The sequence below is a fragment of the Mus caroli genome, chromosome 2 (genome assembly GCF_900094665.2).
Source record: "Mus caroli chromosome 2, CAROLI_EIJ_v1.1, whole genome shotgun sequence".
NCBI classification, from domain to species: Eukaryota; Metazoa; Chordata; class Mammalia; order Rodentia; family Muridae; genus Mus; species Mus caroli.
Window position 1 is genome coordinate 31,938,124 of NC_034571.1, and position 23,147 is coordinate 31,961,270.

The 23,147-nt window shown below is 47.6% G+C and overlaps 1 protein-coding gene across 1 annotated transcript in view; it reads left to right on the plus strand.

Annotated features, from left to right (window-relative positions):
• Positions 1–23,147, plus strand: part of Morn5 (MORN repeat containing 5) — a 30,976-nt gene that overhangs the window by 383 nt on the left and 7,446 nt on the right. The window contains exons 2-4 of the mRNA XM_021152771.2: positions 3,380–3,527; positions 5,387–5,498; positions 7,581–7,712. Of these exons, the coding sequence (XP_021008430.1) occupies positions 3,380–3,527; positions 5,387–5,498; positions 7,581–7,712 (392 nt within the window). The remainder of the gene's footprint in view (positions 1–3,379; positions 3,528–5,386; positions 5,499–7,580; positions 7,713–23,147) is intronic.

Here is a 23,147-nt window from a genome sequence, read left to right on the forward strand (position 1 = left end):
CCCATGACCATTTGTAACCAAAGTTCCTCTTCTGGCTTCTGTGGGCACCAGGCATGCACATGGTACACATTATATACATACACAAAACATACACATTAAAAATAAATATTTAAAAAATTATGCAGGCAAATAAAACTAGAAAATGGTATTCTGGGCTGGAGAGATGGCTCAGCGGTTAAGAGCACTGACTGCTCTCCCGCAGGTCCTGAGTTCAAATCCCAACAACCACATGGTGGCTCACAACCATCTGTAATGAGATCTGATACCCTCTTCTGGGGTATCTGAAGACAACTACAGTGTACTTATATATAATAAATTAATAAATATTAAAGGAAAAGAAAAGAAAAGAAAAGGCTATTCGGCAAATACTGATTTTTCTCTGTGTCCAGATTTTGAATTTGAGCCTGGTCAGAATCCCTGCAAACACAGTGGGGCGGGTAAGCGTAACACAGTTATGACAAGTAATCAAGGTTAGCCCTGTGGTCAAGAGAGGCAGAGCACATGTGAGATGGTCACTTTGCCTTGCCAGCAGCTCTGGATGAAGAAAGCAGAAAATGTTTTAGAGCTGGAGAGGCTGATGCCGAGGGGGCGGGGGTGGGGGGGGTAATGGACAGATAAGCAATAGTTGTTTGGGCTATAAAGCACTTCATGGGGCTGTAGAGGTGCAGAGATGAAGGAGGATCTGTATGCACAGGCTAGAGGAACTGCAGGGTGTTTTGAGGAAGCAGAAGTAGTGGTCTAGCCAAGCACAGGGACAGATTCCTAGAGAAAGTGGCAGTAATATATATAATGGGATGCTGTCCAAATCTTCAGTCAGCTTTGCAAGGGAGATGGTATTATCTCAACTTCAAGGTTAAAGGATGAAAGGGAGCCTTAAAGGACTCAAGACCCTTGTCTAACCCTTTGGAAAGTGGCAAAGATGCTTGGATGTGCAATGCCTTTCATGACAGTGAGACAATTCAGGCTGATCTTGCAAATAAATGGTGGAACTTAACAAATCAACACAGCTAAGTGAGGGAGTCGAGGATTTCTAACCAGCTTTGTGTCTAAACCATATCATTTCTTCTCACGAGGCAAAAGTTCCTACAGCGAAGGTTTTGTCAGGTGGAGGTGAAGGATTAGGCTTGGGCACAGAGACTGGAAAACCCACGAACATCTGTGCTTCTTAATTTTTGTTTTGATTTTAGGTTTGTTTTGATTTGTGTAAGAGCCCTGGCTATCCTGGAACTCACTCTATAGACCAGGTTAGCCTTGAACTCAGTTATCTACCTGCCTCTTCCTCCCAAGTGCTGGGATTAAAGGTGTGTGCCACCACTGTCCACTGGCTGTCGTTCATATGTAGAGTAAATTAAAACCTAATCTTTGGTTTATATAGACTCCCCATTGCTGATGGGAATATAAAATTGGACAAGTACTTTGGAAAAGCTTGGCAGTTTCTAAAAAGTAAGATAGCCATTTCATTTCTAGTTATTAACATGATAAATGAAAATCTATGCACACACAGAGGTGTGCTTGTGAGTACTCCTTTTAGCTTTATATAACGGAAACTGTAATAACTGAAAACTAGAATCAAGCAAGACATTCACCAACATGTGAGAGGACAAACAAGTGTGGAAAATCCATTCACTGGAATAGTACATATCAAGAAAAATGTTATGTTCACATAACAGTAACATGAGTAGATCTTAAAAGAATTATATTGAATGAAAGGAATCAGAAGTGTCCAGCAAAAAAAGGAGTATATATTATATGATACTTTTTATATTAAATTATGGGAAATCAATTCATGAAAATTGGTCAGTTTTTGCCTAGGGATGAGGAATGGGGGGAACAAACAAAAAATATTAAAGAGAGTAAGCATAAACTGTGGTGGTGGATATATTAATCATATTGACCATGAGGGTGGTTTCCAGGATATGTGTCAAAATGTACAAACTGTACACTTTAAGTATGTGTATGTGCATGTCAACTATGCTTCAAAATCTGTTTTTAGCCAAACTTTAAAATCCATGATTTGCTTGTACCATATCTAAATATAAAAAATGGAAAACATGGTATAATAGCTTATACCTATAATCCCAGCATTGGAGAGGCTGAGGCAGGAGGACTGCCACAGGCTCAAGGCCAGTCTGAGCTACATGAGTTCCGGGTCAGCATGGGCTAGAGACTGAGTCCCTGTCTCTCTCTCTATTCTGAAGCACTGCAGAGTTGAGTTCTGTGAGAACACAGGGAATGAATTAAGACCTCCCGCGTTTTATAGCAGCCACTACTGTGCATCTTCCACACACACCCACAGTGATTCCCATTTGCCAAATGAGAAAAGGTAAGGCACAGAAGGATTTGTGTAGCACACCCAAACTAACATTTGACAGAACAAGGAATTTTTTAAAACCTGACCACTGTGACTTAATTGGCAAGGCTGGGCTGGTCGTAACAGACTCGGGAGACACAGAATCGGCTGCCTGGGCTGCTGGTATTTTCACAGTATTAACTCTGTAGCTTTGATGCTAGCGAGGAGGTATTTCAGTGGACAGTATAAACTCTAGTACAGTCTTCAGAGAGGGTAGGATGACAGACCAAAAGTTGTCCCATCCTTTTTTTTTTTAATGATTTTATTTATTTATTTGATATATACGATGAGTACACTGTAGCTATCTTCAGACACACCAGAAGAGGGCATCGGATCCCATTACAGATGGTTGTGAGCCACTATGTGGTTGCTGGGGATTGAACTCAGGACCTCTGGAAGAGCAGTCAGTGCTCTTAACCGGCTGAGCCATCTCTTCAGCCCCACACACACACCCATCCTTTTTTTTTTTTTTTTAGATTTATTTATTTTATGTAGATAAGTACACTGTCGCTGTCTTCAGACACACCAGAAGGGGACATCAGATCCCATTAGAGATGCTTATGAGCAACCATATGGTTGCTGGGGATTGAACTCAGGACCTCTGGAAGAGCAGTCAGTGCTCTTAACCGGCTGAGCCATCTCTTCAGCCCCACACACACACCCATCCTTTTTTTTTTTTTTTTAGATTTATTTATTTTATGTAGATAAGTACACTGTCGCTGTCTTCAGACACACCAGAAGGGGACATCAGATCCCATTAGAGATGCTTATGAGCAACCATATGGTTGCTGGGGATTGAACTCAGGACCTCTGGAAGAGCAGTCAGTGCTCTTAACCACTGAGCCATCTCTCCAGCCCCAGGCTGTCCCATCTTAAACAACATCTTTTTGAGATTTTGATGAAAAGAAAGCACCACAAAAGCTCTGACAGAATGCCGAGGAGCGATGCGTCTGAGGATGGAGAGAGTGAGCATCTCTCTGTGTCCCCCAGCTGTGGTGCAGAGGCCAGTGACTTCCCATGTTCTTACAGGATGGAGGGCAGCGCTGAGTACATCCTCCCTACTGAGACGAGATACATCGGGGATATGAAGGACGGCATGTTCCACGGAGAAGGGACCCTGTTCTTCCCCAGTGGGAGCCGATTCGACGCCATCTGGAAGAAGGGATTGGTGGTGAAGGTGACAAGCTGGGGCTTGAGGGAGGTCCCCAGGCAGGAAGAGGCCCTGCTGTAGCCCCTTCCCCTCCCTGCCTGGTGCTTACCTTTTCCCGTGTTTCATTCTGCCCAATCTTTGTCCAATGACTGACTCTACATCTTTGAAATTCATTCTCCTCATTCTTAAACTAGGGGCAGTCATCTTGGCTATCAAGGGCTGCCACGATGGTTACGCCCGCCCCATCTTAAATTAACATCTTAAATCAGCTTCCATTCACCATCTTATGGTTCTGAGGACTGGAAGTCTAAACAGGGCCAGCAGGCAGACTCCAGACAGGGAATCTGTTTCCTCACATTTTTTCCCTAACTCCAAGAAGCTGTCTGCATGCCTTGGCTCATGACCAGGAATCACTCCAATCTCTGCTTACAGCACCACGTTGCTTCTCCTCCTCCCAGCTCCTGCCATCTTGTCCTCTCTCCTGTCTACCTTTCTCCTGTAAGGACCCTCACATTGGATGATTCTAGAAAAGTTCTTTTTTTTTTTCCCAGTTATGCACGGTAACACATTCACAAGTTCCAGCAGATGTGGGCAGCTTTTGAGGGTAGGGTGAGATGGCATAGCTCAGCCTACCACAGTGGTGCTGAGGGTAAATAAGGGGAAAGGAATGTGTTTGCAGCCATTTCCTAGCCCAGTATCAACTCTTACTATCACCACCTCTATCAGATCATCTAATCCCAAGGTTCTGATCATGAGGTTTATGAGTCATGAGTAGAACTTGGGGTGAGTGGAACCCCCTGACTTACAGAAAAACCTCTGGATATAAAACTATGGTTTTTCTATGGGAAATGATCTGTACTCTCGTGAGTCTTCCTGAGAGTGTGCTGGGCCTGACTCATGGCCTAAAAAAAGGTTAAGAGATGCTTCTTTTATAGCTTGGGGAATCGAAGCATCAGGAAAGGGATGTGACTGGCCCAAGGTCACACAGTGAACAAATAGTACTGTGGGAATTTCCACCCATGTTTCCTGATGCCTCGGCTGGTACAGTTCTCATATCCTGAGACTCCTTTAGGATTGAAGCAACAAGAACAGAATGCACATGTCTGAACAACAACTATAATAATAGGAAAACAACAGCCTGTGTAAGTGCTCCTTCTGTGTGTGTTAGAGTACTCATGGAAGAGCACCGACAGATATATGGAAAGAGATGATGAGAGTTTGGCTCATGAGATAATGAAAGCTGCATTCTCTGCAAGGTGGAGACCCAGAGAAAGCCAGAACTATAGTTCTTGTCCAAACTGAAAGGCTGAGACCCTAGAGAAGAGATGGGGCGAGCCCCAGGCAGAGGCCAGGTGTACTGATGTCCAAAGCCAGAAGGAAACGGGTATCCCAGTATGACTGAGAGAGCACAGTGGTCCCTTTTCTGCCCCATGTTCTGCTCAGGCCCTTAGCAGATCAGACAGAGTGGTCTCTGTAGTCAGACCACTGACTCAAATGCTAATCTCTTTGGGACACACACACATACACACACGAATGTCTCCCAGCTAAGCTTAGCATGTACCTATCTCACCAAATTCCCAGCTACCCCTTTTAGGGGGACACTGTCACCATCCTAATTCTATAAATGGAAAAACCTGAGAGCCAAGAGAGTAGGTTGCCTGCCCAGCCCCACGCAGAGTCGCCATGCTTTTGGATTCAAGCACAGGGTTCAGTGCTATGTCTCTAACTCCCCTAATCCACACAACCAAGACCACGTGACAACTGTCCCTTCTTTCCTGTTGGCTGTGAGAAGCCAGCTATTCCCTTGGTAACAAGCAAAAAAAAAAAAAAAAAAAAAGGCTTTGACTCTGGCTTCCTCTGATGCCCATGTGCTTCTTTTCTCCCAGGGCAAGTACACCTTCAATGATGGGCTGCAGTATGAGGACAAACACTGGCACTACTGTGACAGCTATGACCGGAGATTCTACACCGAGATCTGCTATGGCCTGAAGCCCTCAGGTAGCATACCTACACAGAGAAGGATAGCAAGGGTGCTAGAGACAAGTGCCTGGTCCCCACTGAACCTTCTCAAGGAGAAGATGGATGCAGTAGACCCAGAGAGCCACAGAAGCCAGTCCTCACACCTCAGGCCCACTAGCTGATCGGGACAATGAGACCAAGGGACTCCATCTCTCTGTGCCTTCCCCTACTAAATCATGACAGTGGTTTTCTGCCTTAGGAGTCCATCAGCAATAAGAGAGTTTGCACCTACAACAGTGCTCTGCATGGATGTCAGGTGCATGGCACATGACAGATATGCTAAAAATATGTAAGCATTATAGCAAGAGAGAGTGGGAATGGAGGGGGGAGACTGGTAGAACTTGCCCTCTGTGGGCTGTGTTTTGGCCGTGGCTCCCTCTCGTCCCTGTCTTGTCTCTTTGATTGTTCAGGGTGCCCTTTCTGATCACTCTCCCTCTGCCGTGCATCACAGAGTAGAAAATTGAGATGGTTAAAGGGTGACTTTGACTTCTGCATGTATCTCTAAGATGGCAACCGGTATGAGGTCTGAGCCACAGAATGGCTTCAAAGCCTCTGGCATAGAAAGACATTCAGTAATCATTGCCAATGCACATGCAGTTTGGCTAGAGTCGGGGTCAAGTGTATAATTAGAGAACATTGGGGTGTTTGCTCTTGCAGGATGCAGACCTGTAAGCACAGCGTGGCGGTAGGGAGGGGAGCACGTGGCGTTCTGTTTGCTGCTCAGAGAAAGGGAAATTCAGGACTTCAGATGAAAAGAACAAGAGAGAGCCGGGCGTGGTAGCACACACCTTTAATCCCAGCACTCGGGAGGCAGAGGCAGGCGGATTTCTGAGTTCGAGGCCAGCCTGGTCTACAGAGTGAGTTCCAGGACAGCCAGGGCTATACAGAGAAACCCTATCTTGAAAAACGAAAGAAAGGAAGAAAGAAAGAAAGGAAGAAAGGAAGAAGAAAGGAAGAAAGGAAGAAAGGAAGAAAGGAAGAAAAAGGAAGAAAGGAGGAAAGAAAGGAAGAAAGGAGGAAAGAAAGGAAGAAAGGAAGAAAGGAAGAAAGGAAGAAGAAAGGAAGAAAAAGGAAGAAAGGAGGAAAGAAAGGAAGAAAGGAGGAAAGAAAGGAAGAAAGGAAGAAAGGAAGAAAGGAAGAAGAAAGGAAGAAAGGAAGAAAGGAAGAAAAAGGAAGAAAGGAGGAAAGAAAGGAAGAAAGGAGGAAAGAAAGGAAGAAAGGAAGAAAGGAAGAAAGGAAGAAAAAGGAAGAAAGGAGGAAAGAAAGGAAGAAAGGAGGAAAGAAAGGAAGAAAGGAAAGAAAGAACATGAGAAATTCCAGCATCCCCCTTTACTCCAGCCATGACATTACAAGACCTGAAACGTCTGTATGATTTTCTTTCCCTTTGGGGGTCCCGCACCCCTGGCTTACGAATCAGGCTCAGACCCATTCCTTCCTTGCTGTGTCACTTAACACCCAGGTCCCAGAGCCAGGATGCTTCCTAGCTAGCTGGCATTGGGCCTGTTACTTGGCCTCTGATGTGAGCTCTCTTCTCTGTAAGATGAGCTGCTCTGGGGATTAACTGAGACAGAAGGAGCCAGATGTCTAGCACACAAGAAAAAAAATGAGTGGTACCACTGTGGCATTTGGGAGAAAGTCCAGATGTCGGGGTCTGCTTACCCTTTCCTAGAGCCCTCCCTCATCGAGGTTCCTCTCCCAGGTTTCCTGAGCATGGTCAAGGGGTCACACTTGTGGCCTTTGCCCACATGGTGGGCACCCCTCTCTTAAATCTACTCCCTCCCTCAGGGTTTCTCTGACTTCAGAACTTCATCGTGGTGGCCCAAGAAATGGATGAGGATGAGGTCAGAGAAGGCAGGGGTCCAGTTCCCAAGGCCCTGTGCACAGCCCCTTTCCAAAAGTTCCCTGGGACCATTCCTGCTGACTTTGCTCCTGGCCCTGCAAAAAGAGCATTTGGTCCCACAGTGGTGCCAGCTACATGAACATCAGCCTGCGGTGACATCTGAGTAGTGGGTTTGCAAGTGGCCTTGCTGATGTACTAATTGTCTTTTGTGTCTTCTTAAGGTATCTCTCAGCTCACCAACATGGACCCACCCAGAAGAATTCCCCTGGGCTTCTATGACTGTGGAGATGGCTTCTATAACCCTATGACCAGGGTCATCAAGGATTACCGGAACCGCTTTCTGAGAAATGCTGGTAGGTGTGTGCTGACATCTCAGACACTCTTTATCTTTACCTGCAGGGATGGCTGCACAGGTGTGTGCACATGAGTCTGCATCTATTAAAAAAAAGAGAGAGAGACAAGTGTGGGCTATCTGATGTCTCCTAGAATTCAAAGCTGGTAAGCCTGTGTACGGCCACAGAGTAAGATCAAAGGTATTCATAGCTTCACTGTGATAGCACTAGAGTCTCTGCTGAGAGGTTAAAGGGCAGTCTTTGGTATCCATCCCTTCATCTAGCATTAGTTGACTCCTATTGTGTTCTAGACACCATGCTTGGTGCTTGGTACAGCAAAGAGAAGCTAGACCCTAGCCCCTTTCTGCTGCAGCTGATATCTGATGGGCAGCAGAGAGGACTGCAAACAGTTGCTAGCATCCTGAAGCAGGCCATCAAAGAAAGGCATGGCCCTGGAAGTGAAGGGTTGGGACACCATGAAGGGGTGGCTTAGAGTCCCAAGTCCAGAACCAAGGTGTCAGAGGTTTTAAGGACATAGCATCTTGGGTGGTACCTAGCAATTGACCTTGGACATGAGGAGAAACTTGTCAGACAGAGGGGGAAGCACAGGCCTGGCCAGAGAGGAGTGGTTCCTTGTAGTCCAGGGAGGCTGGCTGCTGCCAGCTAGCTGGCAGATGTAGAAGTTCATTTTAGTGAGAGATCCCAAGGCCAATCAGACTTCACAGTGACCTGACTCCCAAGAGACAATGGACAAGACTGTGGGTGTTTCTATAATTCATGGGGTCACTGACTCCCAGGAGACAATGGACAGGAGCGTGGGTGTTCCTATAATTCATGGGACACAGTTGTTTTTCTGGAGTCATAGATCCATCAAGGTAACAACAGCTGTAGATCTCAGAGACCTGTCCACACATGTACAGTCACACGCATGTACAGTCATACACACACACACACACACACAGAGTGACAGAGAGACAGAAAGAACAGACACAGAGAGTAACAGACAGAAAGAACAGACACACAAAGAGAGAGAGAGTGACAGAAAGAAAGACAGACAGACAGAAACAGAGACAGAGTGAGAGTGAGACCTGCATATGCTGTTAAGGGATTTGCTGTTTCTGTGGAGAAGCCTCTCTGTGGTGAGGAAGTACCAAGTTGAACAATGGCTCCACGCAGTGGATAGCATCTCCTTCCCTCAGAGACTTCAGTGAGGATGCCATCAGAGTGTTGCCTATAGGACTGCCATGAGAACAGAGGAACTGTGTGGTGATCCCAAGGCTTGGATCCAGAACTGCTCTGAAAGGAGCATGCTGAATAATTAGACCTGGGGCTCAGGCCTGTGTTTACCCCGTGAAGCTGTGGACACTGTGCCTCGGACCAGGTGAGCCTCAGAAAGCCACCCCAGCCAGTGCTAAGCAGAGCAATGTCCCAAAGGGTCTATCATATGCTAATGTCCCTCCCATATTTATTAAAACCCTAGATAAATAACCATTTATGGTACCATTTGCCTCACGGCCATCTGGTCCATGTGAGAAGGCACTCTGTCTTCTCCACTTGTATCAGTCAGGACTGACTGGTCAAGAAAATCAGAAGAAGTGCCTGTCAGGAGCTGGGCTAAATGGCTAGCACTGAGAAAGCACCAAGAAGGTCAGCAGAGAAAGTCACCCATGAAGTAGCTATGCCTCCAGGCCTAGGGCCAAGGGCAAGGGCGGGGGGTGGGTAGGGGGAGTGGTGTCCCAGGAAGTGAGTGGAGGCATAAGAAGCTGCAGCGTAGGGCTCAGAGAAGGAGACACCAGTGGGCCAGGATTCCCAGTGGGGTCTCAGGGGAGTGTAATGATGCTGGATGCTGACCTGGAAGTGTAGAACAAAATGACACTGCATGTAAAATGCCACCACTAAGCAACACTAGTGTGAAGAGCAAACAAAACAGAAAGCACGTTGTACTGGGCAGTGGTGGCGAACGCCTTTAATCCCAGCACTTGGGAGGCAGAGGCAGGCAGATTTCTGAGTTCGAGGCCAACCTGGTCTACAGAGTGAGTTCAAGGACAGCCAGGGCTACACAGAGAAACCCTGTCTTGAAAAAGAAAAAAGAAAAAAGGAAAAAGGAAAAAGAAGAGAGAAGAGAGAAGAGAAGAGAAGAGAAGAGAAGAGAAGAGAAGAGAAGAGAAGAGAAAAGAAGAGAAAAGAAGAGAAAAGAAGAGAAAAGAAGAGAAAAGAAGAGAAAAGAAGAGAAAAGAAGAGAAAAGCAAGCAAGCATGCTTTGTCCTGCTTTGTACCTGCTTTGTCAGTCTGTGCCAGGGGTTGTTGCACCTCCCCACCCCCACTCTACACAGAGCAGAGCTGAACAGCAGAAGCTCCTGCCTGGCCCAGTCCCCTTCACCTGCTCCTGAGCAGGTGAGTTCTACAGATGTCAGAACTTCCCCCAAAAGCTGTCCTCTGTGTCCCAGTTCTGAGCCACAGCCTCAAACTCAAGGCTAGCACAGGCTATCAACAAGCTGATGGTCCTTTCTACAAATACAAAGATACTGCCACCTCCTATTAGCAGGAGAGATAGAAGTCCAAAGACCCTGCACCATGTTCAATTAATATTAATTTCTAATCAGTCCTGCCTGAAGAATCTATAACCAGTTGGCCACTGTCAGTTATTATTCTATGAAATACTTAGCTGGGGGGGGGGGTGTGCATGCAAGGCTGTGGATGCAGATAAACCTAACGGAGAAGCTAGGTAGGGGAAGGGACTATCATCACTGCATCTTTGATGGGGGTGGGGGTGAGACTGAAGATAACAAAACTCTTTTTCCCACTTTCACATCACACCCTCTTAGCCTCCAGCTTTACATTTCCTCGGCGCTAGTTTTTTGTTTGTTTGAAATCTGGCAAGGTGACCTAAACTGTCATTTATAAAGGGTCTGAATCCTGAGAGTCCTGCCAAAAATGTTCAAACGAAAACAGTCTGGCTGTTCAGTTGGTTAATTCTATTTTTGTTAAGTTTCTACCAGCGGCACAAGTGTTAAGGAGTGTGTTCTACACAGTGCTTTCTTTGCCAGACTGTATAACAACAATGCAGTTACTCCAGCCTGTGCAGCGCTCTCCCCCGAGCTAAGCTCATTGGAACCTCACCATTGCATCTCCTGACAGGACCATGCTCCCTCGAGAACTGAGACCTATGAACTAGTAAAGTTCAAAGCTGCAGAGCAAAGAACAATATCCCTAAAGCCTGACACAGTGCACAAGCATGCCTCAGCACCAAACACAGGGCCGTCCTAATAACATGAAGCTAGCACACTGCAGATGCTTACTAAATAGGCCTGAAGCACGGCTGATGGATCTCAGAGGTAGTGAGCACTTGTCTAGTATGCACAAGGCCTTTGTTTCAGTCCTGAGGGCAACAAAGAAAAGTAAGGATCTGTAAGCCAGATAAGTCAAGGAACGAGTGTGAGCTCTGAGTCTGTCCTGGCGCGTGGTGGTATGTCTGTGTCATGGCTCAAGTGTGTTTGGCTATGGCGTTCGCTGGGAAGTGGGACAGTAGGAACATGTTTGCAGAAGTAAGGCTGTATGAAATATATTCTGGAGCATCCTGGAGCACCGCATGCTGGTTCCATCTTTCTACAGTTATAGCAGAATGTAGGTGATTCTTTTAAGGTTTTGAGTTGCATTCCAGTGCTGTCTCCTCAGAGCGGCATCCTGGTCCAAAAAGAGTCACAGCCTAATAATGTTCAAGACAGACACAGAAGCACTCAAATTGCAATATAATGGGATATGGACCCCAATGGGCAGACTTTGAGAATAAGTGGGAGATGAAGGAGAGGGGAATAAGTTGAAATAGAAAAAAGCCCCCTGCCCCCAGGTAATGGGTCTTAAAGGATGAATGACCAGGGGTGCAGTTTAGACCATAGAGTACTTGTTTCATATGCATGAGGCAACAGTACACATAAGCCAGGCGTGGTGGTGCACCCCTGAATCCCAGCCCTTGTGAGGCAGCAGCAGGAGGACCAGGAGGGCTTGCTTGATCCTCATATGGATAAAGAATATGAGGCCCGCCTGATCAAGACAAACAAACGATGGATACACAGCAATTGCATGAGCTGGAAAGTCAGGAAAAGGCATTTCAAGCATAGAGAATGTGTAAAGGCACGGAACTATGAAAACACATGTCATGATAGGGGAACCAGAAAGTTCCAGAAGCTGTTCTCAGTGACGTATTTAAACTTTGGGGCACTGGAGGATGGTCACTAATGGCTTGCTCGGCAGGGTTTTACTAACACTTGCTGTGGGTCTGGATCTGGCTAAGTGTGTGGATGGAGCAGTGTCCCAGACTCTTCCCCAGGGAGCAGGAAAGACTGGAGAGAAAGTGATCCTGACGCTACAGAGTTGCTGCCACCATACGTGGGAGCAACACCCAACCCTGGAGGGGCGCAAGCCAGGGTGGCTTCACAGAACGTGGAGAGAAACCAAACACAGCAGGGCTGGGAAGAGTGTGACAAGGTTTACAGCCAGGAGAGGACATCTGACACCCAGAGAACTAGAGCGGGCTCAAGAGCATGAACTAAGAAAAGATGTAGTGATGGAGCAGGGAGGGGCAACTGGAGCAGGGGTTGTTTCAGGTTGAAGGTGATTTATCCTTTAGAAAGACTCATTTACATAGAGAGAAAATGGTAAAAGAATTAAGATGAGCTAGGAGATTCTTCTGGTAAGATGGTTGTTAGGTCGGGGAAGGCAACTGAAAGACAACTTGTAGGCCAGGCTGGGGACCCATTAAAACCTGAGTTAAAGTTCTAGCTCTCTAAATGCTGAATGCTGAATGCTGAATGCTGAATGCTGAAGCCTTCCCTCTCTGGACATTTCTCTTTCTTTCTTCCTCTCTCTCTCTCCCTCTTCCTTCCTTCCTTCCTTCCTTCCTTTCTTTTTTGTCTATAAATGAAATGGTTGGGCTGGATAATCCCAGGTGTCCTTCTGACCTTAAGAGTCAATAATAGAGAGAGCCAGAACCAAGGAGTATTTTGGTCCTGATGTAAGACATGCAAAGTTTGGAGTGTCCAGAACACCACTAAAGGGGAGTTTCTCTGACCAACTATTCACCTGCTCTGCTGTCCATCTTGTGTCCAGGGCCCCTCTCCCTACATCCCAATGTGCCATTAACAGTGCTTCCCCCTCTGCAACCTGGGGTCTGACCTGCTTGTCTGTAGGCCTGATGTGGCCATTCCCCTCTCTCACAGTTTGCTGAGTCTAGGGTGGCTGGAGGTTGGTATAACTGACCCGCCCATAGCTGGGCATTTAGGCCCAACACATGGACCGCATATGAATCTCTGCTTTTAACCACTACTCAGTGCTCAAAGAAGCTTTTCTGAGATCAGCACACATGAGTATAAATATTTTGAATGCAGTTCGAAAGCACGGCCATTGAGTGAAATGACAGCTATAGGTCATGGTCCCCTTCTGTCCCGTCCCCCGTGTCCTGTTGTGTGTCTTCTGTCATCGCTCCCCCAGCCCCATACACACACACCACCCAGCCCACTGCCCAGGCCCGTGATCCTCAGTCATGACTTCTGATCTGGTTTACAGTATGAGGTATGCATTCCAGCAGGCCTAATGTCCAATCAGATAGCAGTTGGTTATCCCATAACTTTCATACCACTATTGCACCAGAGGGCGCACCCCCACACACACACCCCATCACAGCTGTAAGATGCAGGGGGTCCAGCTTGCACTTTCTCCCTCGGCAGCCTGTAGGCACCTTTTGGCACCATCTAAACTATTCAGCAGGAAAAGGGTTTCTTAGTCAATCTGAAGTTGGTTTCTCTATGGACATTTACTCTGAAGGAAGTGATGGGCTGGGGCACTAGTGAAGAGTGGGTGGGTGGGGTTCGTTCGGTTGGTTGGTTGGTTGGTTGGTTCGTTTGGGGTTGGTTTTTCTTTTTTCCATCTGCCTTACTACATGACTTTGACTTTTTCCCTGCCTCGGCAGCCACAGCTGTTGCTAAACCACAAACGTACGTGAAGATCCAAATTGCCTGGACATGGCTTTGTTTGTTGTTGTTGTTGTTTTGTTTTGTTTTTTTAAACTGTGGACAGTGTATCGCTGGCACATTATGTCTGTTCACCACTTGTATGCCTGGTGCACACGGAGGCCAAAAGAAGGCAACAGATCCCCTGGAACTATAATTACAGATAGTTGTGAACTATAGTTACAGAGAGTGCTGGGAATGGAACTCAGGTCCCCTGGAAGAGCACCCCATGCTTTTAACCACTAGACCATCTCAACAGCCCCAAGAGATGCTTTTCTTAACTGAGAGGACTGTGGCACCTGCATTACTGTAAAAATTAAATCTTTTGAGACAACATCTTGCTAAGTTGCTCAGGCTAGCCTTGAACTCCTGGGCTCATGCAAACCTCTTGTTAAAGCCTTCTGAATAGCTAGCATTACCACCATGCAAACTGTGCTAGGCTTTTAAATAAATTAAACCCACCTGTGTACTCATTAAAATGGTTTTTAAAACCTCCAGAATTCCAAGAGACCAGGCAGGCAACCTGGGCCCTCTTGAGTTTGGCTCTTAGTCCATGCCAGTTAGTTTTAAGTATCAACTTGACACAATTGAGAATAACTTAGGAAGAATGTATCAACATGTCTGTAGGAGATTGTCTTGATTGTGCTAGTTGAGATAAGATGACCTTTCTTCTGTGGTCAGCACCATTTCCTGGGCAGGACTGTATCGGGGTGGAGAAAGGAAGCTGACAGTATAGTGAATACATTAATCCACTGCTCTCTGCTCTTGACTTGGTGTGACCAGTTCTCTCAAGCTCCTGCCATCTTGGCTTCCCCAGGACTATAAACCAGAACTATGAGCCAAGTAAATCCTTTCTCCCTTTAGTTGCTTCTGTCAGGGTATAATGTGTGTCACAGCACCAGGAAAGGCACAGGCCCTTGGGCACATCAGGAGTGTTTTCCCTTATGGCTGCAGGCATAACACAAGCCTGTGTGCGAGTGTGTACTTTACACACACAATATTCAATATTTTCTACTATGCTTACTGTTATGTGCTGTCTGGTTGGCACTAGGCTGATTTCACACCTCTCTCCAAGGACTGTTGGAGGCAGCCTTTCCTGGCCCACCTCCCTCCACTGCCCACTTGCCTTCTCCTCTGTAGCCTCATAGGCTTCTCAAGCAGTGTTTAGCCTGTGACAGTGAAGTATCGTTCCTTGGAAGCTTACAAGACCCAGGGCTCTGTGACTATGCCTAACTTACCACCGTTCAGTGCTTATCACGTGATCTGATCAAGTCTTTGTAACAGAAGATGCAGGCAAAGCAGAACTTTTCCTCACATGTCTCACATATTCTCCCACTAAAATTGAAAGTTCAATTCCCTGTACACAGTAGACGGACAGCTTGCTATTTTGAATAAAATCAATCTGTTATACTTCTGTGTAGCAAAAAGGTTCCAAACTATCTTATCAGCCACCAGGTCACAGTGCAGGGACTCTTGGGACAAGCCTGATCTGCAGAGCTTGGGTTTGGTTGGTCCAATGCTGCAACTGGCTTGGGCTGGACTTACTAGGTTGGGCATACACTACTTGGGTCCCTGCTGCTACCCCGGTGGCACCAGTCATTTCTGCCCACCTTAAAGCCTCTGCTTATGCTCCCTGGACCTCAGGAAAAGCTCCCATGCATGTTGGCAGCAGGAATGGGGTGTCCTATGACTAGAATCAGAATGGCGGATGGCTTTCTAGTGATAGTCTAATTGTTCCATCTCCCCAGCAGTCATCTTTTTATTCTTCCTAGAGCATTCTGTTTGAGACAGTGAGCTGAAAGTAACAGTCACTGGGCACAGTTACTCTATACACCCCTAAGTACAGCAAATACAACAAGACAGGCTGGCCACCTTTTATCCAATGGGAGATCCAATCATTGGTAGGCCTCTAATCTGAGATCCCCCACAGCTGTGATCATGGAAAGCTCACTTTTCCACTATGGGCCTCAGTTTCCTCATCTATAAAAGGGGTATGGTGATAGTACCTCTCTGAAGGAGCTGCGGGTGGGAAATGGAAATTAAGTATATGAATACACACACAGCCTAGCACCTGGCCCAGACAGGTGTTGTGTGATTAGTGGGTTGAGGCTGCCATCACTATGATGATTACTGACTCCGGCTGCAGGAAGGGGGAGTGAGTTGGGCCCTGGGGCTTATTATGTTTTCTCTGGGTGCTGAGGAGCAAAGAAACCTCTTGGGAGGTGAGTGTGATTGGCTATGCTAATCTTGCTGAGTCCTCAGGGTTCTGCGTGGGAAATGAAATGCTGCTGGAGTTTAGGGTCCACAGTCCCTCACAGCATTCAGAGCTCAATTTGTTTGAAGGTCTACTGTCCACTACCTTCCCCGCCCCCCACTGTGTGTGCTATACCACATTCAAGTCCACCCAGGCTACCAGTCATCCATTAAGGTGCATCCTCAGACAGCCTTCCCTTCTTTCCTCTACCTGCCACGGGCCTCCTCATCTCTTAGTGCTCAGCAAAGTGCCTGAGGGAGGCCAGGATGTCTGTCTGTTCTCGCTGCAGAGTGGCTTTACCTGCCACTCACTACTCTGGGAAAGGCTGGGAGAGGGGTGCTCACTGGGGAGGAGTCTGGCCAGCCCCTGTGGCTCTAAGTGGAAAACCTGCATGATCTATTAGTTTGCAGTGTGATAGTTGGTGTCTGACAGGCTAACAACTTCCTTATGGGGGACTGGAGAGAGGTCTCAGTGGTTAAGATCATTGCTGCTCCTGCAGAGGACCCGTGTTCGAGCCCCAGCACCGCGTGGTGGCTTATAACCCTCTTTATAACTCTAGTTCCAAGGGATCTGACAGCCGTTTCTGGCTTGTGTGAGCACCAGACACATATGCACCATAGACATGAGGCAGGCAAAACACTCATACACATAAAATAAAAAATAAGCCTTTTATAAACAGAATTAGTTTTTGGTTGGTCACACAGCTGCTAACAAAGTTAGACCAAACCCCCAAGTCTGTTTGCTATGGTTCAAATGTAGGCACTGTCCTTCACAGGCCCCCAGGTAGAAGGCTTGGGCGCCAGGTGGTGTCATGAGGAGGTAAAACCCTAGGGGAGGTCCTTAGGTCACTGGATGCATGCCATTGAAAGGCCTTGTGAGACCTCTGTTCCAGTTTTTCTGCTTGGCTTTGGCTTGCAGTTTCACAGTCTGCCCTTCACATGTCACTTGTACTGCTGTGCCACCCTCAGCAGAGGCCCAAAGCAATCAGGCTGCTGATCTTGGACAGGAATCTTTTACAACATGAGCTAAAGAGACTTTCTCTCTTTATAAGTTAATTGCCTCAGTTATTTTGATATAGTCACAGGAAGCTGGTTAATTACATTCTTCTTTTCTTCTTGCCAGTTTGTGCACAAATTCACTTTCTGCTCATCCATCTTCTCTGTAGACATGGTCATTCCTGATTCTTAATTGTTCCTCTACCAAAACTAGTCACTGGCATCCACCTAGAGCTCAGTGGGGTTCCCAAATGGATGAAATGACCCACTCTAGAGTCTTAAGACAAAGCCACAACAGCCTCCCAAATTAAATTTAACCTTATTTGAAAAGAGGCCCTTTATACACTGCGACCCAATATGGGAGCATTTGAAGATGTTCAGGATAATTAACTTTAATATAATGAAAACCCTGGAGATTAACTAATGATGCCCCTGCACACACCTTGCCTCCCCCCTTCTCAGGAAGAGTAAGCCAAAGCCATGTTTTGTTCACGCATCTCTTTCCTCTGGCTGTTGCTTGCCTCATGGTATTAGTAGTAACCATTTTGGAGAGAACTATACCACTAATCCTTACTCCCCCCCCAATTAATGACACCCCATTCGAGCATCTCCAATGAAAGGCGCATTATTAATATTCAAGGAAAAAAACCCTTGTAACCATTTTAGCAGATACAGCTAACAATGAACTAAATTTGCTTTGTGCAAGACAGAGAGTGAGCATCCCAAATTAGTTTATGTAAAAGCTGAAATCCTCCCCTGAAAGGTCTCAGTACCATCCTCAAAGAATATCCCGATCATCAGCAGTGCCGTCAAGATTCCCGCCAACATTATCCCCTTTGTTGTCTGAAATGTAGAATCAAGCACATCTGGCAAATGTCCTGGAGCTCACAAATCTCTCAAACGGCGTCTAATTCCCAGTGGTGAAAGAGAGCGCCACTGCCTAATCGTGCTTCTCTTCAAAACAGCACTGACTTTCCTTCAATCAGAAACAATGGCTTTGCTTTCTTAAAAATATCACACGCCAGTGATTATTTGCAGAGAGGCCCATTTTATGCTTGAACCTGCGGGTCCCAGACAGAATTCACAATTAAGACCGAGAACCTCATTTGAATGTACGCTTAGTTCAGTGGACAGTGGGAAGAAAGATTGTGACCTGTCTTGTGTGGTTTGGCGGCTTGGGAGGAAGGTGTTGATGAGAGCTATCACTGACTGAACATCTACCATTTTGTAGGAGAGTCCTCCTGTCAGCTATATTTGACAAACTGAGGCTCACTGAGGTTAAAGAATCCCCACTGCCCTGGAAATCCAGCATAGATGGGAGTCACACTTGGGCTCATCTGCCTTCTCTTTCCACTCTACCAGGCCTGTTCACAGGGGCCTGGTCCGGTGTCACCGCAGCCGACTTTAGAATATGCGGACTGCAGACCGTAGACCTGAACACAGAAGGCCACTCGAGTGTTCTGAAGTTTAAACAGTTGAAATCTGTGACCATCCTAAATACCCAACTGGAGGGGCCAAGGAGCCTGCAGGATGTTCTTATGACAGTTTTACTGAGCGCCCCTGCTGTGTCTCAGGCACAGGCCCCCGCCTCATATGACACCCGCAACCTTGGTCAGGAGAGTTCTGTGGCTCTCCTGATCATTCCTATTCTGCAGATGGTGAGACTGAGGTGAGGTGAAACTCATGGCTGGAATTAAAACACATCCAGGAAGCTCCAAATGAATAACGATGGCATTTGTGCTGGCTCTAAGTGAGAACATGGGGTTCTCACTGGTAACAGAACCCAGGGCTTGCCAGAGCGAGACTCGAAACAGGCTGAACCACAGGTGGCTACTTTCACTTAGGTCCTCTGCTTACTTTATGTTCAAAATCCGAGTCCTCCAGTTCTGTGGACAGTCAAGACTCCTCTAATCTCGAAGCACCTACTTCCCCGAAGTGGGCCCATCTCATGCCTGACCCTCACACCATCAACGGTGGTCCAGCCAGGGCTAGAACCCTGATTTCCCACTGCCAATCACAGCTCCTGCCTTAAACCCATGCTACCTCTCCATAGAGCCTCCCTGGGGTTTTCTGTAAGATGGCCAGTGAAACTCCCGCACAGCCCCTCCCACTGCTAGCTCTCCAGCAAGACAAAAGGCAATTTACCCAAATGTTATAATCACCTGGAGGCTGGCACGCAGGGGCATCCCTGCTTTATCTGTGGTATTGTCAGCAGGACTATAATGAGGGCTTTGTGGAGGGATAATATCACACTTGTAACTGCCAGATGAAATGCCCCCACAGATCACACATCCCTCCCGGCAGACATGGGTATCTGCCTCAGCAGAAGGCATAGGAAGGGGCGTTAGGGACACTGAAACGTCCACCGGGCCAGGAACTTAGCTCATCCCCAACCTGTGAGGAAATGCTATTTTCCCTACTTGACAGATAGGGAAACTGAGGCTCAGGGGATATGTTGTTTGCTAACAATTGCCCCCATTAAAGTGAAGAACCAGCCTTTGAACCCAGACCTTTCTGATAATATTGGTAAAGCTATGGACCCTCTCCTTGAAAAGATACTGTTGAACCCACCAAGAGAAACTGACCAAGAAAGGGTAGGATTGGCTATTTGGAAGCCACCCACGGGTCCCTGTCATCCATGCTTGGCAATGACAGCCTGCCCTGGGTTGTCCCTCCCAGACACTCTCTCACCTCACTACTCCAAAGGCCTTGGAAATCCCCCTCCAGCTGCAGGGCCCGTGACTCGGGTAACAATGCTTCCCTGCCCCCGTGGCAGCCTCCTGGAGGCATCCAGAGGCCAGGCTTCCCCTTCCGCAGCTGAAGAGCCTGGCCAGCACAGCTTTCTTTGTCTCCTTTAATAGAAGTAAATGCGAGGCCATACCCCACGAGCAGAAGCCTCACCTCTCTTCCTCAGTTCTGCTCTGGAAGTTGGGGAACTTGGCCGAGGTCCACACCTTACCTCAGGCCTACGAGGGACAGGCTAATGACCCAGGCTTGAGGGGCAGCTGGACCCACAGTCAGCTCTTGGAGCTGCCACTTATAAACTGGGCAGCTTTGAGCAGGTAGCTTACCTGCCCTAACTCCAGATTCCTTATGTGAGAATTTGGACTAGTAAAGGACCTACCTGCCTGATAGAACTGTCATGAGCGTGAAGCTGATGCGGGCAGTCTAGTGGGAACAGTGTGTGGCTCCACCATGGCACAGTGCATCCCAGTGATCACCACGGATTAAAAAGTCAAAAGCAGGTGTGTCCTTCACACCTCATACCCAGTGATGATGTCCTCTCGGGCTGTTCTCGGGCCTCCACCCAACTGCCTTTGATGCCACTGTCAAAACCGAACCAGTGGCCTGCTGCTAGCAGATCTTTCCTGAGCGTTTGGCTTTGTGGCATGGGTCCCTCATCCTCATCATTTTTTTTTTTTTTTTTTGGTTTTTCAAGACAGGGTTTCTCTGTGTAGCCCTGGCTGTCCTGGAACTCACTCTGTAGACCAGGCTGGCCTCGAACTCAGAAATCCGCCTGCCTCTGCCTCCCGAGTGCTGGGATTAAAGGCGTGCGCCACCAACGCCCGGCAATCCTCATCATTTCTTATCTGCTTAGAGCTTCAGACCCCCCAGCATCCCAGACTCGGGCCTTCACCGAGCCCCTGTATGCATGAGCACTGTTCCCAACACCCCAAATCAATGTAGGGTGGAGAAGAACCCTGACCACACAGCAGGCACAGGGAGCCTGGGCCTTCAGAGGAGCCCAAGTGCTCAGATAAACCACAAACGACACGTGGAAAGCAGCCCCAACACACTTCCATGTGTCCTGTAACGTGCATGTCCACATTTAATTTAAAATAGTGATTCTCCCAAAACCAGGAATTCCTTCATTTCTCTGGTCCCCAGCGCTGGGATTGCAGTGTGCTGTGTTGGATGTATAAATGTGTCCCATGTGGTTGGGATAATGGCCCAGAGAATGAGCTGCTACAGTTGGCCTTAAAGAGCAAGAGATGGGCTTTGTTAAATGGAAGGGAAGGAACAACAGGGCGAGAGCACAGGACACCTGGTCCCTAAGATGTGGCACTCAGACCTGTTTGTGTGTCAGAGGCTGGGGGAGGAATCCGAGGGAACTTCCTGAACATACCAGAAGGGCTTTGACAGGGGTGTCTGAGTAGGTCTGGGCTGTGCATTCAAGCAGGGGACAAAGTAGAAGACTGAATGCTGGTTAGAGGGTTTGGCTTCAGTCCCCAAGCAGTGAACAGTCAGGACAGGAGCTGCAGAGGGGTTTCTCAGGAAGTGGGGCATGGCCACGGCCTGCAGCTTTGAAGAGAGGCATGGCTCTATCCTGGCACCACTGAGAACCTGGAGAAAGGCTTTGGCTCTCTGACCATCACTCCCCTCCCCTGTGTTCCAGAGATGGAGCACTGACCTGCAACACCAGTGTTGAAGAATACTTCCATCCCTCCTGGTGTCCCCACTACCCCAGCCTAATCCAGCCTTTGGCATCTGCCAAGTATACACTGGCTTCCATCATGTGTATACAGCCAGAGATCAGGGGCAAAAGGAGCAGATGCTATAAAGTCAAGCTGACAGAGTGACCCTGGCTATGACACTCAGTTTTTCTGAATTGTTTTACTACAAGGGCAGGCATCCTGAATGTGGTTAACAAACACGAATCCAATTATCAGCACTCAAGTAGTAAAGGGTGGGGGGCACATCACAGGAAGAATAGTAATGGATCCCAACAGCATAGGTCCTCTGCACCCACCGCTCCATCAGCATGCACTTGCTCTGGCGTGGGAGGAAGGCCATCTGCAGCATCCTGTTCCTGAACACCTCCTGTCCACAATAGGCACAGATAGATGATGGCTCTAGATTAGCATCGTCCACAGACACAAGTCACCTGTGTATTTCCACCTCAGCAACAATGTCAAGAACTAGCTATGTGGCTCTCACTGAGGTGCCCCTAAGGCCTAGGACCTTTCTAAAGGACTTCCAATCATTTTGTCTCTGGGCACTTTGTCCCTTACCCAGCAACTCCTATCACAGACCACAACAGCAATACCTTCAGAAGTATTCATGAGGTCCACTGAGGTAGGGCATGCGGCATGCCTGCTGTGCCCTGTACCTCACCCCAGAAGTGCTTCCTAAAATTCTTAACCCATCCTTCTCCAATGATAGTTCGCAGTGCACCCCAAACCACAGACTGCAATTCTTTTACCCTGGCTATGGTTTCTTGGGAGGGGTCTGTAAAGCAGGGAATTCTGGCAAAATGAAGAGACTGAGCCTGCAAATGGATTTCAAGGATAATAACATTGTTGTGCCTTCTATAATTAATAACTAATCAAGTTTGAATGCATTAATCTTATTTATTTATTTATTTATTTATTTATTTATTTATTTATTTATTTCTGACTTGCCATTTCCTTTATTTCCAAGCCTCTTACATCTATCGGAATGGGCCTTGGCAGGCTTGTGGGTGATGCGTTCTGAAGCTCTGGTTCCCAAGGGGTGACGTGGCTTGTCTTAATCCACTCCCAAGATGATACACCACAATAGGCAGAGCTGAGCAGCCTCAGGCCCTTCACCTGCCCGAAGCATGCTCTGCCTGGGCAGTGACCTCTCAGTCAATATTGACAGTACTGAGGTCTTTGCCTCTGGCCACCACTGCCAGAAAAGTTCAAAGCCTCCTTTTTAGTTGGGAGTTGTGACGGGAACACCAGGCATGGTGGCACTGGTCCATCCCCACCATCTCATGCATTTGTACATTTGAACTGAAGGTGGGGCAGAGCTGTGGGGTGGACACCTGCCATGGGCTAAAAGTCCTGATTTAGTGCAAATCTCCATCCCAGCCTGGACTCCTGTTTGCACTGACCCTGGGAGTAAGGGACAGTATCCCAGGGCAGAGGTTCCCTTTCCCAGAGCCAGGCCTGGCCCTGGCCTGCTGCCAGTCTGGCCTTTAGGATGATAAGGTTGGCTCCTGAGGCTGGCAGAGCCTCTTCCATGTACTTGAGATCACACACAATTAGACTTCAGATACATAGCCCCTCCTACCATACTCAACCCGCCCCACACAGCGTAACACACATACACCAGAGTTCATGCCTTGCAGTGTGCACATAGCTCCCTCAAACATAATCCCAGCACTCGGGAGGCAGAGGCAGGCAGATTTCTGAGTTCGAGGCCAGCCTGGTCTACAAAGTGAGTTCCAGGACAGCCA